The sequence below is a fragment of the Corvus hawaiiensis genome, chromosome 2 (genome assembly GCF_020740725.1).
Source record: "Corvus hawaiiensis isolate bCorHaw1 chromosome 2, bCorHaw1.pri.cur, whole genome shotgun sequence".
In the NCBI taxonomy this organism is placed as follows: Eukaryota; Metazoa; Chordata; class Aves; order Passeriformes; family Corvidae; genus Corvus; species Corvus hawaiiensis.
In genome coordinates this window covers 123,016,331-123,028,849 of record NC_063214.1, presented here as the reverse complement: position 1 = coordinate 123,028,849, position 12,519 = coordinate 123,016,331, and the positions used below count along the sequence as shown (strand labels likewise).

Genomic DNA, 12,519 nt, shown 5'->3' with positions numbered 1-12,519 from the left:
CCCGTGGCTCAGGTGAGTGGCAGTGGCTATCTGTCCTCAGAGCACTTGCAAGGCTCTGACTGGACTCAAAGCTGCAGTGAGGTGACCCTGGCTTGGAGCTGGATGAGCTTATGTCATGGTAGGAGCAGCTCTTTCTGCTGCACACCTTCGGGAGAGCCTCCAGGTGGGAGGACTGTCGCATGCTGTAACATCAGCAGGAGCCGCCTGTCCCCAGCAAGGTGTGGGTGTCCTCACTCAGGTCAGCTCTTGAGAATGATGAGAAGCTGGCAGTGTGGGGAGGGCTTGGAAGAGCTCAGTGTGTGTCCTGTCCACCTGAGAATGGGTGGATGGGTGGAGAGAGGGATGGGTGAGCAGAGGGAGAGATGGGTGGGTGGATGGGTGGATGGATGAATGGATGAATGAACGGAGGGATGGATGCATGGATGGATGGATGGACGGATGGAGGGATGAGTGGATGGAGGGATGGATGGATGGATGGATGGATGGATATGCTGGTACATTGCTCCCCCCTTCTTGCTGTCCTCCTTCCAGGTGCCATCTCAGTGCAGGACTCCAGTAGCCTGGATTTCGAGGCCAGCCCCCGGCTGCGCCTGGTGATCCAGGCAGAGACCACGGCTTCCTTTGGCTTTATGGCCATAAACCTCAACCTCCAGGATGTGAACGACAACCTGCCCCGCTTCCAGCTGCAGAACTATGTGGCGTTCATCTGGGAGTCACAGAGCTATGACTCACCTGTCATCCAGGTATGGCCGGGGCACAAACAGGGACACCCGAGCCCTAGCCTGGCTGGAGTTATGGGATGGGGGCTGCATGGGCCTGGGGTTGGCACTAGCACACAAGTCCTGCCTCAGGGGCTCCACAGCTGAATCTCATGTGGCTTTGCAGGTACTGGCAGATGACCTGGACCAGGGAGCAAATGGGCAGGTGACTTATGCCATCAACCAGTCCCTGCCAATGCCGGGCTTGTACCACATTGACCCTCAGACTGGCACCATTACCACTGCTGCCATCCTGGACAGAGAGATCTGGTCCCAGACCCGGTGAGTGCAGCCAGGCTAGGGAATGCTGGGACAGGGACAGAGTTGTGGAGCACAGCCCAGGAGCATGGGGAGCACTGTTCTTGGTGCCCCCAAAGCTGTCCCAGCCTGTCTGTGAAATGGCTCTATCAAGCAACACTGCTGAGGGTCAGTGGGAGTGAAGGACACAGGAGGCAGATGGCCAAGATGAGCCCACGCACAGCTCAGTCGGGTCTCCATGGAGCTGAGGAGCTTGTGAGAGGGCCCTAGGTTCATCCATTCCCCTTCCTGCCTCCTTAATCCGCACTGCATCTGCTCAATTACTTCCACCTCCAAGCATAGGATCCTTGTGTCCTGCCACATGGCTCCAGACCCCTGCACTAACCTGAGCATGTCCCCCACATGTCCCCCTGCATCCAGACAGGCCTTCTGGGCCCCTCACCATGTGTGCACGCTCTGGACATATCCATCCACTCTAGCCACACGTATGTGAAATGCTGGCAAACACCCAACCATGAATCTGAGGCTTCTCCTGCCCTTTCCCCCACACCTTGCTCAGGTGTGGTCCCCCAGTCTGTGTTCTCCCTCTCCACATGTGCCCCCATGGCTTTGGGTTCCTCTGCTCTGTTCCCCAGTGTGGGGAGTCTGGGGTATTCCTTCCACCCACACACCCCTCGCCATTCCAGAGAGGCTCCAAGTGTTTCCCTTCAGCCAGAGAACCCCAGACACCTGCCTGCACCCTGCAAGGTGCTCTGCCTGCACCCACACACCTTCTAGACTTCAACACATGCCTTAGGTGTGCAAAAACCTGCTGCCCTGCCCCACCATGCTCTCCATGTACCACACACACTGCCCCACTGTTATGAATGGATGATGTGGGTTTAGATAAGTCCCTGCCTTTTGCCCAGGCCTCTGGCAGCAGGCAGTAGCTTTGTTGAGGTGGCCAGCACCCCAAGACCCACTCTCGTTCACAAGTTCTTTAATAATGGCCAATTCGGTCGATTATAGAATGAATTATTTCTTTAATAGACACAAAACTAACAGACATAAGACTTAAAACAGATTATTACCACACAGGACTAAGGACAAAAAGAGGACAAGTAGTATTATACATGCGGGGTTAAAGATACCATTAATTTTACATCTAGAGAAGAAATAATATAACTTAGGATCCAATGTTTCTTACCATCCAATTCCTGATGGAGCACACATCGAAATCCTTTCCCTCAATTCCCGGGAAAGTAACCACAGAACATGTGTCCAGACTCCAGGGAGAAGTCTTGCACACTTTCAGTGCGTGTGTGTAGAGGGCTTCTGCCTCTGTGGTAATCTGTAGTACTTATGTAGTGTAAGAACAGGCCTTTTGGTCACCTCTGTTTATCTCTCCCCACATCTCTTAAGCTGGCAGACCTTTTGGTGCCAGGAGATGATACCTGCTGGGCCTTGCCCACCTGGGTTGTCTCTCCTGTCTGCACCAGCCGCCTGTGGTGGGGAGAGGGGTGATATGCCCTGCCACACCCACACATGCTCTCCAAACCACAGAACCATTGAGGTTGGAAAAGAGGTTATTGAGTCCAACCTGTGACTGATCACCATCTTGTCAACAAGACTAGAGCACTGAGTGCCACAACCAGTCTTTTCTTAAACACCTCCGGAGAAGGTGCTGCACAGATCCATCACCCCAGACTCTGAGCTGCTGTGCGGTTTCCCCACCACGTGCACACGTTCCAGCCCCGTGCACACCTGCAGTTCATGTCCCAGGTGCAATGCAGGTGTGCAGTGCATGTCCCAGGAACTGTACACAGGTGAGGTGCTCCCTCACATGTGTGGGCACACATCTGACCCTCATGCCTGCCCACAGCTTGGTGGTGACAGCGATGGACCGAGGAACACCACCGCTCATGGGCTCGGCCACGCTGACCGTGGTGGTGATGGATGTCAATGACAACAGCCCTACTATCCCGGTCCCCTGGGAGATTCGTGTCCCTGAGAGTGAGTGCCGTAGCACTGAGGGCCAGAACTGGGGTACAGTGGGCACCATGGGGTGGGGAGGAGCCCACAGGGAGGCCAGGCCAGTCCCTGCAAGGGGCTGGGTCACATTGGCCCGCTGAAGCCCCCCAAGCCCTCCAGCATGACCTCTGTGGTGCTGCTGTGTCCTGAGGGAGGAACCTGAATTACCAACCCAACCCCAGCCCCTGCCTCATGTCCAGGGTTCTGGCTGCAGACACCTGCCCTGCCTGCTCACAGTCCTCAGCCAGTGTGCCCTGTGCCCGTGCAAACCTCCACCTGTCCTGCCAAGCCCCCGAGACCTTCCTTTTCCCCCCGGCATCTCCCTCTCCCATGGCATCTTCCCCTCTTCCCGGTGCTCAGGCTCTGGACTGAACTGGTTTTCCACCAGCTGAGCCAGGTATGCTGGGCAGGGATGGGTCTGCTCACTCACATCTCTGCTCCCCACAGACACACTGCTGGGCACCCAGATAGCCCAGCTGACTGGGAACGATGTGGACTCGGGCCCTGCGCTCTCCTACACGCTGCTGCTGGAGGGGGACGCAGCAGACACCTTCGGGGTGCTGCGCTATGGTGGCCACATTGCCCTGACAGGGCCACTGGACCATGAACAGCGCAACCGCTACACCCTCACACTGCGCGCCTCTGACACACGCCATGAGACTGAGGCCAACCTCACCGTCCTTGTGGAGGATGTGAACGACAATGTGCCCACCTTCACCCAGGTTTTCTATCAGGTACATGCACCAGGTGTGCCAGGCAGCAGGGGCCATCCCACACAAGCCCTCTGCAGCTCCTGCCTGCCTCCCCTGCCCTTACAAGGCACAGAGGATGGGTCTGAGCCCCTTCTGGTCTCACTTTCTGACCCATATCTACATCCTGACATCCCTCATGCTGTCACTGTGGCATAGAAGGAGTTGAAACCAGGCAGGTGACCCTGGGACCAGCCCCTGCAAGGGGCACAGCTGGATGCAGAGGGTCCAGCTGAAATGGATGAGCACAGTGGGAAGGCCAGAGGGGGTGGGAAATGGGCCACAGCCCAGACAAATGTTTGTGGCGAGACATGGGCAGGTCCCTGTTGAAGGCTGGCTTGGGCAGTGTGTGCTGCAGCTCTGGAACTTGGGCAAGGGGCTGGGGAGCCCCAGGAATGCTTGAAGGGTCTGGGAGCACAAGCCCCTTGCCTGTGAGAGGCTGGACGACCTTGGCTATGGCTGCCTGGCCAGCCCCAGACTCCCATCCCAGCACTGCTGGGGGCTCTGCCAGGGGGAAACCAGATGCTGACTGGAGTTTCCTTCTCTTCCAGGTGCTGCTGCCAGAGCACACACCTGCTGGTAGTGTCATCCTCACTGTGAGCGCAACTGACCCCGACTCAGGGAGCAATGGGGACATCACCTTCCGCCTGGCTGTGCCCAGCCCTGATGTTGCCATCGACCCCAGCAATGGTGCGTGGGCTTGGTGCTCTGTGGGCCTCTCTCATGGGTCAATTTAAGGGTGCCTGTGGAGGGGAGTGCTCCCGTGCTGGCCCTGTTTAAGCCCTCACCAGGTCACTTTCTGGTGTACCTGGTGAGGCAGACACAGCAGGGTGACCATCAAATGCCCCTCCAGCTGATACCCTTCCCAGCTCCCACTGGTTCCCATGCTGACCCTGGCTTTGTGCTCCACAGGGACCCTCTTCACCACCCGGCAGGTGGAGTTCAATGTCAGCCAGCCCACCCTGGACCTGGTGGTGGAGGCCCGCGACCACGGCTCTCCCAGCCTCTCATCCTGGGCCACAGTGCAACTCCAGGTCCTGGATGTTAATGACCACAGTCCCCGCTTCCAGGAGCCATGCTACAATGCCAGTGTTCCCGAGGACCTGCGCCCAGGCACCACTGTGCTAACGCTGGAGGCAGGTGACGCCGACCTCTCCCGGGAGAATGCTGGCTTTGACTACACCATCGTCAGTGGGAATGGCGGCAATGCCTTCCAGGTGGAGAGCCGGGTGGCCTGGGCTGGGGGACAGCTCCGCACGCAGGGAGCCCTGGTGCTTGTGGAGTCCCTGGACTTTGAGTCCATCCCGGTGTACAACTTGACCGTGGCAGCCTCAGACCGGGGCCTGCCGCAACGCAGTGCCACCGTGCCTGTGCTCATCACTGTGCAGGACGTCAATGACAACCCGCCCGTGTTCACCCGGGCCGAGTACCGTGCAGCAGTGAGCGAGGCTGCGCTGCCTGGCACCGAGCTGCTGCGCGTGGCAGCCCACGATGCCGACTCAGGGCCGCGTGGCCGCATTCACTACACCATCAGCTCAGGTGACCAGCATGGGCTGTTCCAGCTGCACGAGAGCACAGGGGCCCTGAGCCTGGCACGGCCACTGGATCGGGAAGTCCAGGCACTGCACACACTGGTGGTGCGGGCCACAGACACACCAGGTGGGCACTTTGCGCTGGTCCCCGTGGCCATTGAGGTGAAGGACATCAACGACAATAAGCCATACTTCCCAGTGGAGGTGCTGAGCGCCAGCATCCGGGAGAACTTGCCACCTGGCACACTGGTCACCACGCTGCGTGCCATCGATGCCGACACCGGCACCTTTGGGGAGCTGCGGTACATGGTGCTGGAGCAGGCAGTGGGGGACCCTACCATGGGGGACGGCCGGGACGCCTTTGCTGTCAATGGGAGCTCTGGGGAGCTGCGCTCCCGCCTCACCTTTGACTATGAGCGGGCCAAAGCCTTCCAGCTCCTGGTTCGGGCCACCGACGCTGGCAACGCCTCGGCCACTGTGACTGTGCGGGTGCTGGTGACGGGGGAAGATGAGTATGATCCCATCTTCCTGAGCTCCTCCTTCAACTTCGAGGTGCCTGAGGGCGCGCGCAAAGGGCAGAGCATTGGGCGGGTGCTGGCCACGGATGAGGATGAGGGGGCTGACGGTGTTGTGCTGTATACCCTGGCAAAGCCGTCACCATACTTCGCCATCAACCAGACCACAGGCTTCATCTACCTGCGTGTGGACAGCCAGCCCCAAGCCGGCGCTGGGCGCGCCAAGAGGGAGCCACGGGAGATGAGCCTGGAGGTGCAGGCACGCAGTCCCCTGCCTGCTTCCCGTGTGGCCTCTGCGCAGGTCACCATTGACATCACACACACCTCCTTTGGCCTGGCAGCCGACCTCAACCTACTGCTGGTGGCTGTGGCCGCCTCGCTGGGCGTCGTGGTGGTGCTGGCCGCCGTGGCCATCGTGCTGGCGCTGGTGCGCTCCCGACAGCGCCGGGGCCACAAGAAGGCAGAGGGGGAGGGGGCACTGGCCCACGCACAGAGTGGGTCCTTGCAGAAGCTGGGCCGTGAGGAGCCAGCACTGCCTGGGGCTGAGCACATCTACCACCAGGCACTGCCAGGGTATGGGACTGAGCCGGCAGGGCCCTACACCCGGGGCGGCTCACTGGACCCCTCGCATTCCAGTGGCCGTGGCTCTGCTGAAGCCGCTGAGGATGACGAGATACGGATGATCAATGAGTACCCACGCGTGGCCAGCATCACAGCCTCCATGCAGGAGCACATCGCTGCGCGCGGCCCTGACTCTGGCATCCAGCAGGATGCCGACCAACTTTCCGACATCTCCTGTGAGCCAGCTGCGCTGGAGAGCACCCAGTGGTTCAAGAGCAAGAAGGGCTCTGGGCTGCTGCTGCCAGGGCCACCCCTGCAGCTGTACCATGAGGACGGTGGGGGCAGCGCCTTCCTGGGCGTCCGCTGCGGCCTCAGTGTCTCCTCACAGCCCCAGGACTACGCCTTCCCAGAGGACGGCAAGCCCTCCGTGGAGGGCTCGCTCACCGCCATTGTGGCCAGCGACGAGGAGCTCCGTGGCAGCTACAACTGGGATTACCTGCTGAACTGGTGTCCCCAGTTTCAGCCACTGGCCAGTGTCTTCACGGAGATCGCCCGCCTCAAGGATGAGAGCTCCCTGCGCAAACCCTTCCCAGCCAAGCCCAAAGCAGAGCCCAAGCCCCGCATCGACCCCCCGCCCCTCATCACCTCGGTGGCCCATCCAGGTGCCAAGTCTGTGCCCCCCAAGCCACCACCAGGCAGGACCTTCCCGCACCCATCCTCCCTGCGCCGCTCGCCCATCAGCCACGAGGGTTCCATTTCGTCCTCCGCCATGTCGCCCAGCTTCTCCCCATCGCTGTCCCCGCTGGCCGCCCGCTCCCCCGTGGTCTCGCCCTTCGGCATCTCGCAGGGGCCATCCACCTCCACCATCAGCGCTGAGCACTCGCTGGAGCCCCCTGAGGAGGCCGAGCTCAGGATTTAGAGCTGGGCCCCTGGACTCCTCTGCCCCAGCCCGCTGCCATGGCGCCAGAGCGGGGCCCGGCCCAGGGCTGCTAAAATGGGTGCTCATCCCGCTCCCAGTGCTGTGCCAGGCCTGGGCCCCCAGGGTCTGCAGGTGTCCTTGGGGGCTGGGGCCCCTGTCCCTCCCCACAGTCTGGCAGACCCTGTGCTGGCTGGTGCCCTATGGACTGCTGACCCCAGTGCTGGCACCCCGGGGTGATGGTCCACGTGCTGCTTGCAGTGGCTCAGTTTGGCGCTGGGCAGGATGGTGCTTCACGGTACTTGGTGCTCCGGGAGTGGCTGGGAGCTGAGGGGTGCTGGGCCAGGGACTGCAGGCCCAGACCCTGCCCTACCCAGCTCCGGGGGCCATGTGGCCGCCTGGGTGCAGGAGGACCTTGAGCCTTCCCTAGGGACCCTAGGAGCTCCCAGGGCAAGGGAATGATGACCCATGGCTGGGGATGATGTCCCAGGGCAGGGAGCGATGCTCAGGGCACACATGCTGCCTGCCCATCAGCGTCTACTCCCTGCGGGGATGAACCTGCCCCCTGACAGGGAGGGGACACTCACCGAGCTGGCTGCAGCAAAAGGCAGCAATGCCTGCATCTCGCTGCTTGTCTGTGGCTGGGCGGGGACAGGAGAGCCTTTGAGGTCTCTACAGCCCTTTCACTACCCACTGATGCAGGTGACACTTCCAGGGAATCTCCTGCCCAGAGCTTCAGGATGGTTCCTGTGGTCCTGGGAGGGAGGCGCATGTCATGCTCGGCATGGGAGCCCCGTTCCTGGGACCACGTACCTCTCTGGGCAGGGGTCCCAGGCAGGGACAGTGCCCAGGCACGGGCAGCACAATGGGGCTGGCAGAGCTGTGTGAGAGCTGACGAGGACAGCCCAGCCTCAGGAGCAGTGGTGATGGCTGCTGTGACCCGCACCCACCCCAGGCCCAGCAGGCAGCCTGCAGCTGCAGGGGCACAGGTGGGAGGGGGTACCCCAAAAAGCCACATGGCCCAGCATGTTCTCTTATAGCCACAGTGTGGACAAGGGGCATCTGGCCTTCCCAGACTGCATGACTGCTCCCCAGGACCATCTGGGCCACCTCCAGAACATGGTCAAGGTGCCAGAATCCCCTGCCCCTGGCCCCAGCCCTCTGTACAGGGCTGCTCTGCAACCCCATGATGCATGTTGTGAGCCCAGACAGAGCCCCTGCAGTGGAGCCGGTCCCCATCTCCTCCCAGCACTGTGCACAGCCAGCCACACAGGCAGCGTCACACTCACAGCACCCTTAGCCCGCACCAGAGCTCTTCCTGAGCCCACGGCTGCTCACAGGGAGCAGCCCTGCATCGTGGGCCCTGGGAGTGTGACCCTGGGTTCTGCCACTGTAGCCCTGGTGCTCCCGGAGGCTGCGATCCCCACATGGCCATGGGTGCAGAGCGAGGGCTGGAACAGCATGGGGTACCCCACAGCAGCCCTGAATGCCCAGTCTGGTCATGAGTGTATTTGGGGGTCAGGGAGGACACCCCATGCCTGAGCAGGGCCAGGGGGAAGCTCGTTCCCATCACTTTCCCCAGACCCAGCACGTCTGCAGTGTGGCTGCAGCCCCAGCCCCAAAGGTGTTGTCACAGCAGACAAATGCACCACTTCTGCCCGTCCCCCCCACTTCCCATGAAGAGCCATCTGTGGCTGCAGCTCCATCTGTTATAGCCAGCCCCTCATCCCCCTTGTGCCATGGGGTCCTGGCGGGTCCTGGCACATGCCAGTGGGTCCCAGGTGCTGTCCTGAGCACAGGGCAGTGACAGGGGACAGGGATCTCCTGTGCAACAGTGACGGAGACCCCCAAGGGGACACAGGGCCATGGCCACTCTGCCAGAGACCCACAGGGACCTGAGATGCCCTGGCATAGGGACAGCCCCATCCCCTCTCTGTCCTGCTCACAAGCACTGTGGGAACACATTGTGCTCCCCGGGCCCCGTGGGGGAACTCTGGGGGTGCCCTGTGTCCCCCAGCTCTGTGGGGGCACTCTAGGGCTACCCAGTGCCCCCCAGTCCCATGCTGGGGTGCCCCATGCCCCCTGGCCCTGTGCTGCCCAGGCTGCCCACACAGCCCAGCTCCACTGCACATCTGGGATGGGGACACAGATGGGTCACCCTGCACGCCACAGGAAGGGTCAGACACACGCACCCTGCTTTGGGCTGGGGTCACTGAGCCCCCAGTTATTTATTTTTACACATTGTACTACAATTCCTGTTTTTACTCGTTTGTACCTTTTGTATTGTGTCTCGTGGTGCTGCATGTACCAGCGCTGCCCACGGCCACGCAGGGGCCACCCGGTGCAGCCTGAACCCAAGTGCCAATGTCTCAAAAAATGCCTTAATAAACCACACGTTTGTACAGACACAGCCCCATCCCTGCTGTCGTGGGCTCATGCCAGGCTGGCACCATGTCCCCATGGGACTGATGGGGGGGGCAGGGGGAGGGAGACTGGACCTGCACCACGGGGGGCTCACATGGGCCTGGCCAGGCCCTGGCACCCACATCCATGGCTGCATCCTGTCAAGTTCTTTCCCTGAGAGGCCAGCGAAGCTGCAGCAGGACCATGGCCCTGGGCTGTCCAGCAGCGAGGCTGAGCATGTGTCCATGCAGGCATACATGCAAGCACAGCTGTGGAAGATGTCTCCACATGTGCACACAGCTGGTCCCACATGCCACAGGCAACCCCCTCCCATCCCACTACCCTCGCTCTGGTGAGGGCTGTGGGCAGGGCTGTGCAGGGACCCAGAGCTGCAGCAGCCACACTTGGACACGCCGTCTGCCCAGCAGATACCTCACATTCCCAGCATCCCCACTGAGGACACCGGACATACAAGTTCCCCAAGCCATGGCCTCAGCACAGCCAGCAGCACACACAGACACACACTGGGGATCCCAGTGCTCCTATCAGTCTGCCCAGTAGCTTTGGTTCTGCATATCTATGTTGGGCGACACAGACATACACACAGGGTCCTTCGCTGATCTCAAAACGCTGTGACCTGATGCCATACATCCCCCCCTCACCAGACCGTGCCCCCCACCAGCCCTGGGAAACAGGCACAGAGTCTGAGAACCAGGAGCAGCTGTGCAGCTGGCAGGTGTTGGATGTGGCCAGACCCATGCAGTGACCATCAGCCACCTACATGTGATCAGCCACTTCCATCCTGCCTTCCCTTCTGTCCCATTTTTTGTTGCTCCCCAAACCACCCTGTTTCTGTCCTCAGCTCTCAGTTTCCAACACCCCATAGCGAGACCTGCACAGCCCCAACCTGTTCTGCATAGCCCCCCAACACATGCCCAACCCTACTGCCAGCACCCTGGGACCAGGGGAGCAGCTCCTGTCCCTGCCTCGGACAGGGCTCCTCACACTGCAGGGGTAAGCATAAGCCAGCACAGCGGGGGCAGAGAGGGGGAAAGGATCACCCCTCTTCCTGATGGTGTTCCTGGGGTCCCCTCTGCTCCTTCATCTCCCAACCCGACCCCTTCCAGCTCCCTGCTGGGGCACACTGGGCATGTGGAGACCAGCACGCTGCCCTCAGTGCCACTGCCCTCTGGTGTTCTTGGCCTCTGGAAAATCCAACTGCCCACAGCAGGGACTTGCATCAGCCCGTGTGCAGGAACAGCACACGAGTGTGTCCGGGCGAGTGGGGCTCCAGCCAGGGTGCCGCAGCCACTCCAGGAGACATCAAGGCTCCCTGACCTCCCAGGCACCAGACCAGCAGCAGATGCTCATTAACACGATTAACTCTGCCCGGCCACCTTAGTCCCAGCTGTCCAGACAGATCCAGGACATCATCCCCTGCAAATCCCATCCCACTTAAAGAGTCCATCCCCAAACTGGACATGGGGCATGTCTAACCCAAACAGCCCCCAAGCCTCTGGCTAGGGCTAGGGTGGTTGGTTCCCCCTCTGTCTGTGGCCAGGAGGAGGCCAGGGCTGCCAGGCCAGGGCAGCTGGTGGGGCTGGGGGAGCAGGAACACAGACAGCTCTGGCACGGCTCCAGTGCAGGGGATGCAGCAGCCAGGCCAGGCAGGTGGTTTTCCTATTGCCTGCCTCTTCCCTGCAGAAGCAAGAAAACAGCTGGGAACTGCTGGAGCCGTGGAATGTGTCGTGTGACTGGGGTTGTCACCGATACTGCAGGAAAAACAAAAAAACTCTCCAACAACATTTTTAGTGTTAGAGAATCAAGGCGTTACTTTATTCTAGCCAGGATGTTGCTCTGGCCAGGATGTGCAACTGAAATAATTTCATCCACGCATGGCCCGGGTTGTGCAGAGAAAATCATTCCATGACACATGAATTTTACTCGATTTTTCACATATTTTATACAGTCAAAACACATAGAAATTCATTGGTTCAATGTTCACTCGTCCCAAGTTGTGCAGTTCTTAGTATCCCTACTGGATACGGATTTCTTTGCCTCTGATGCTAATTAGGTTCTCATTCTTACCTCTTTTCCCAGACCATGCGAGGGGTGATGTCTGGAGTTGATGGTTGTTAATGGTCGTTATCTTTTGTGTAGCTTCTGTGCTACTCCCAGTCTGTTGAGATGTTAAGCTCATCAGACCTCGCCTGATGAAACAGTCCCCTGAAAGGAAACTTCAATTCCCTTCCCCCGGGGCAAAGGCGAACAAAACTGACTGAAGTTACATTAAAAAAAATTTTAACTTTGTGTAATTTCAACAGGCTGGGCCAGAGATGGGGCCAATGCCAGCTATCCTCACTCCACAGCTGTGATCCCCGCGAGCTGAGTTCTGGCGTGGGACGGAGCTTCGTGGAGACGTGCCGAGGAGCTGCAGGGCCTGCGCCAGCTGCCCGTGGGCTGCTCCAGTGGCCTGGTGGGGCAAACAGAGCTCACACCACGTGTCCCGTGGCCCTTCCAACCCACGGCCGAGCGAGAACACGTGCACGTGCTCCTCCTAGCCCTCTGCAGCCTTGTCCCCCGACAGACCGAGATCTCCGTGCCCCGGCCCGGCCCCCGCCCCCGCGGTGTGCAGGGCAGCAGGGCCGGGCCGTGGCGCTCCGGACATGCGGGACGGGGCCGTGCTGACCCGGGCTCCCACAGTCTCCACGGCCCGTGCCCAGCCTCTGCCCCATCCAGCCCGGGCCCCTCCTGCATGGCACCCCTTTCCCCTCGCCCGAGCCGGGACCCGACCAGGACCCCCAGCCTTACAAGGAC

General features: G+C 60.5%; 1 protein-coding gene across 2 annotated transcripts in view; it reads left to right on the top strand.

The window, feature by feature from the left end:
* DCHS1 (dachsous cadherin-related 1) overlaps positions 1–12,519 on the top strand; it is a 59,455-nt gene that overhangs the window by 35,418 nt on the left and 11,518 nt on the right. Inside the window, exons 16-22 of one of the 2 annotated variants that reach the window (XR_007201216.1) lie at positions 532–743; positions 886–1,040; positions 2,878–3,008; positions 3,474–3,760; positions 4,327–4,465; positions 4,688–9,307; positions 12,406–12,417. Coding sequence is in view for 1 of the 2 variants with exons in the window: in XM_048293001.1 (XP_048148958.1) it covers positions 532–743; positions 886–1,040; positions 2,878–3,008; positions 3,474–3,760; positions 4,327–4,465; positions 4,688–7,302 (3,539 nt within the window). In the remaining variant the exon portion in view is untranslated. Of the gene's footprint in view, positions 1–531; positions 744–885; positions 1,041–2,877; positions 3,009–3,473; positions 3,761–4,326; positions 4,466–4,687; positions 9,706–12,405; positions 12,418–12,519 lie in introns of those variants that run through there. The other variant, XM_048293001.1, reaches the window with a different exon arrangement.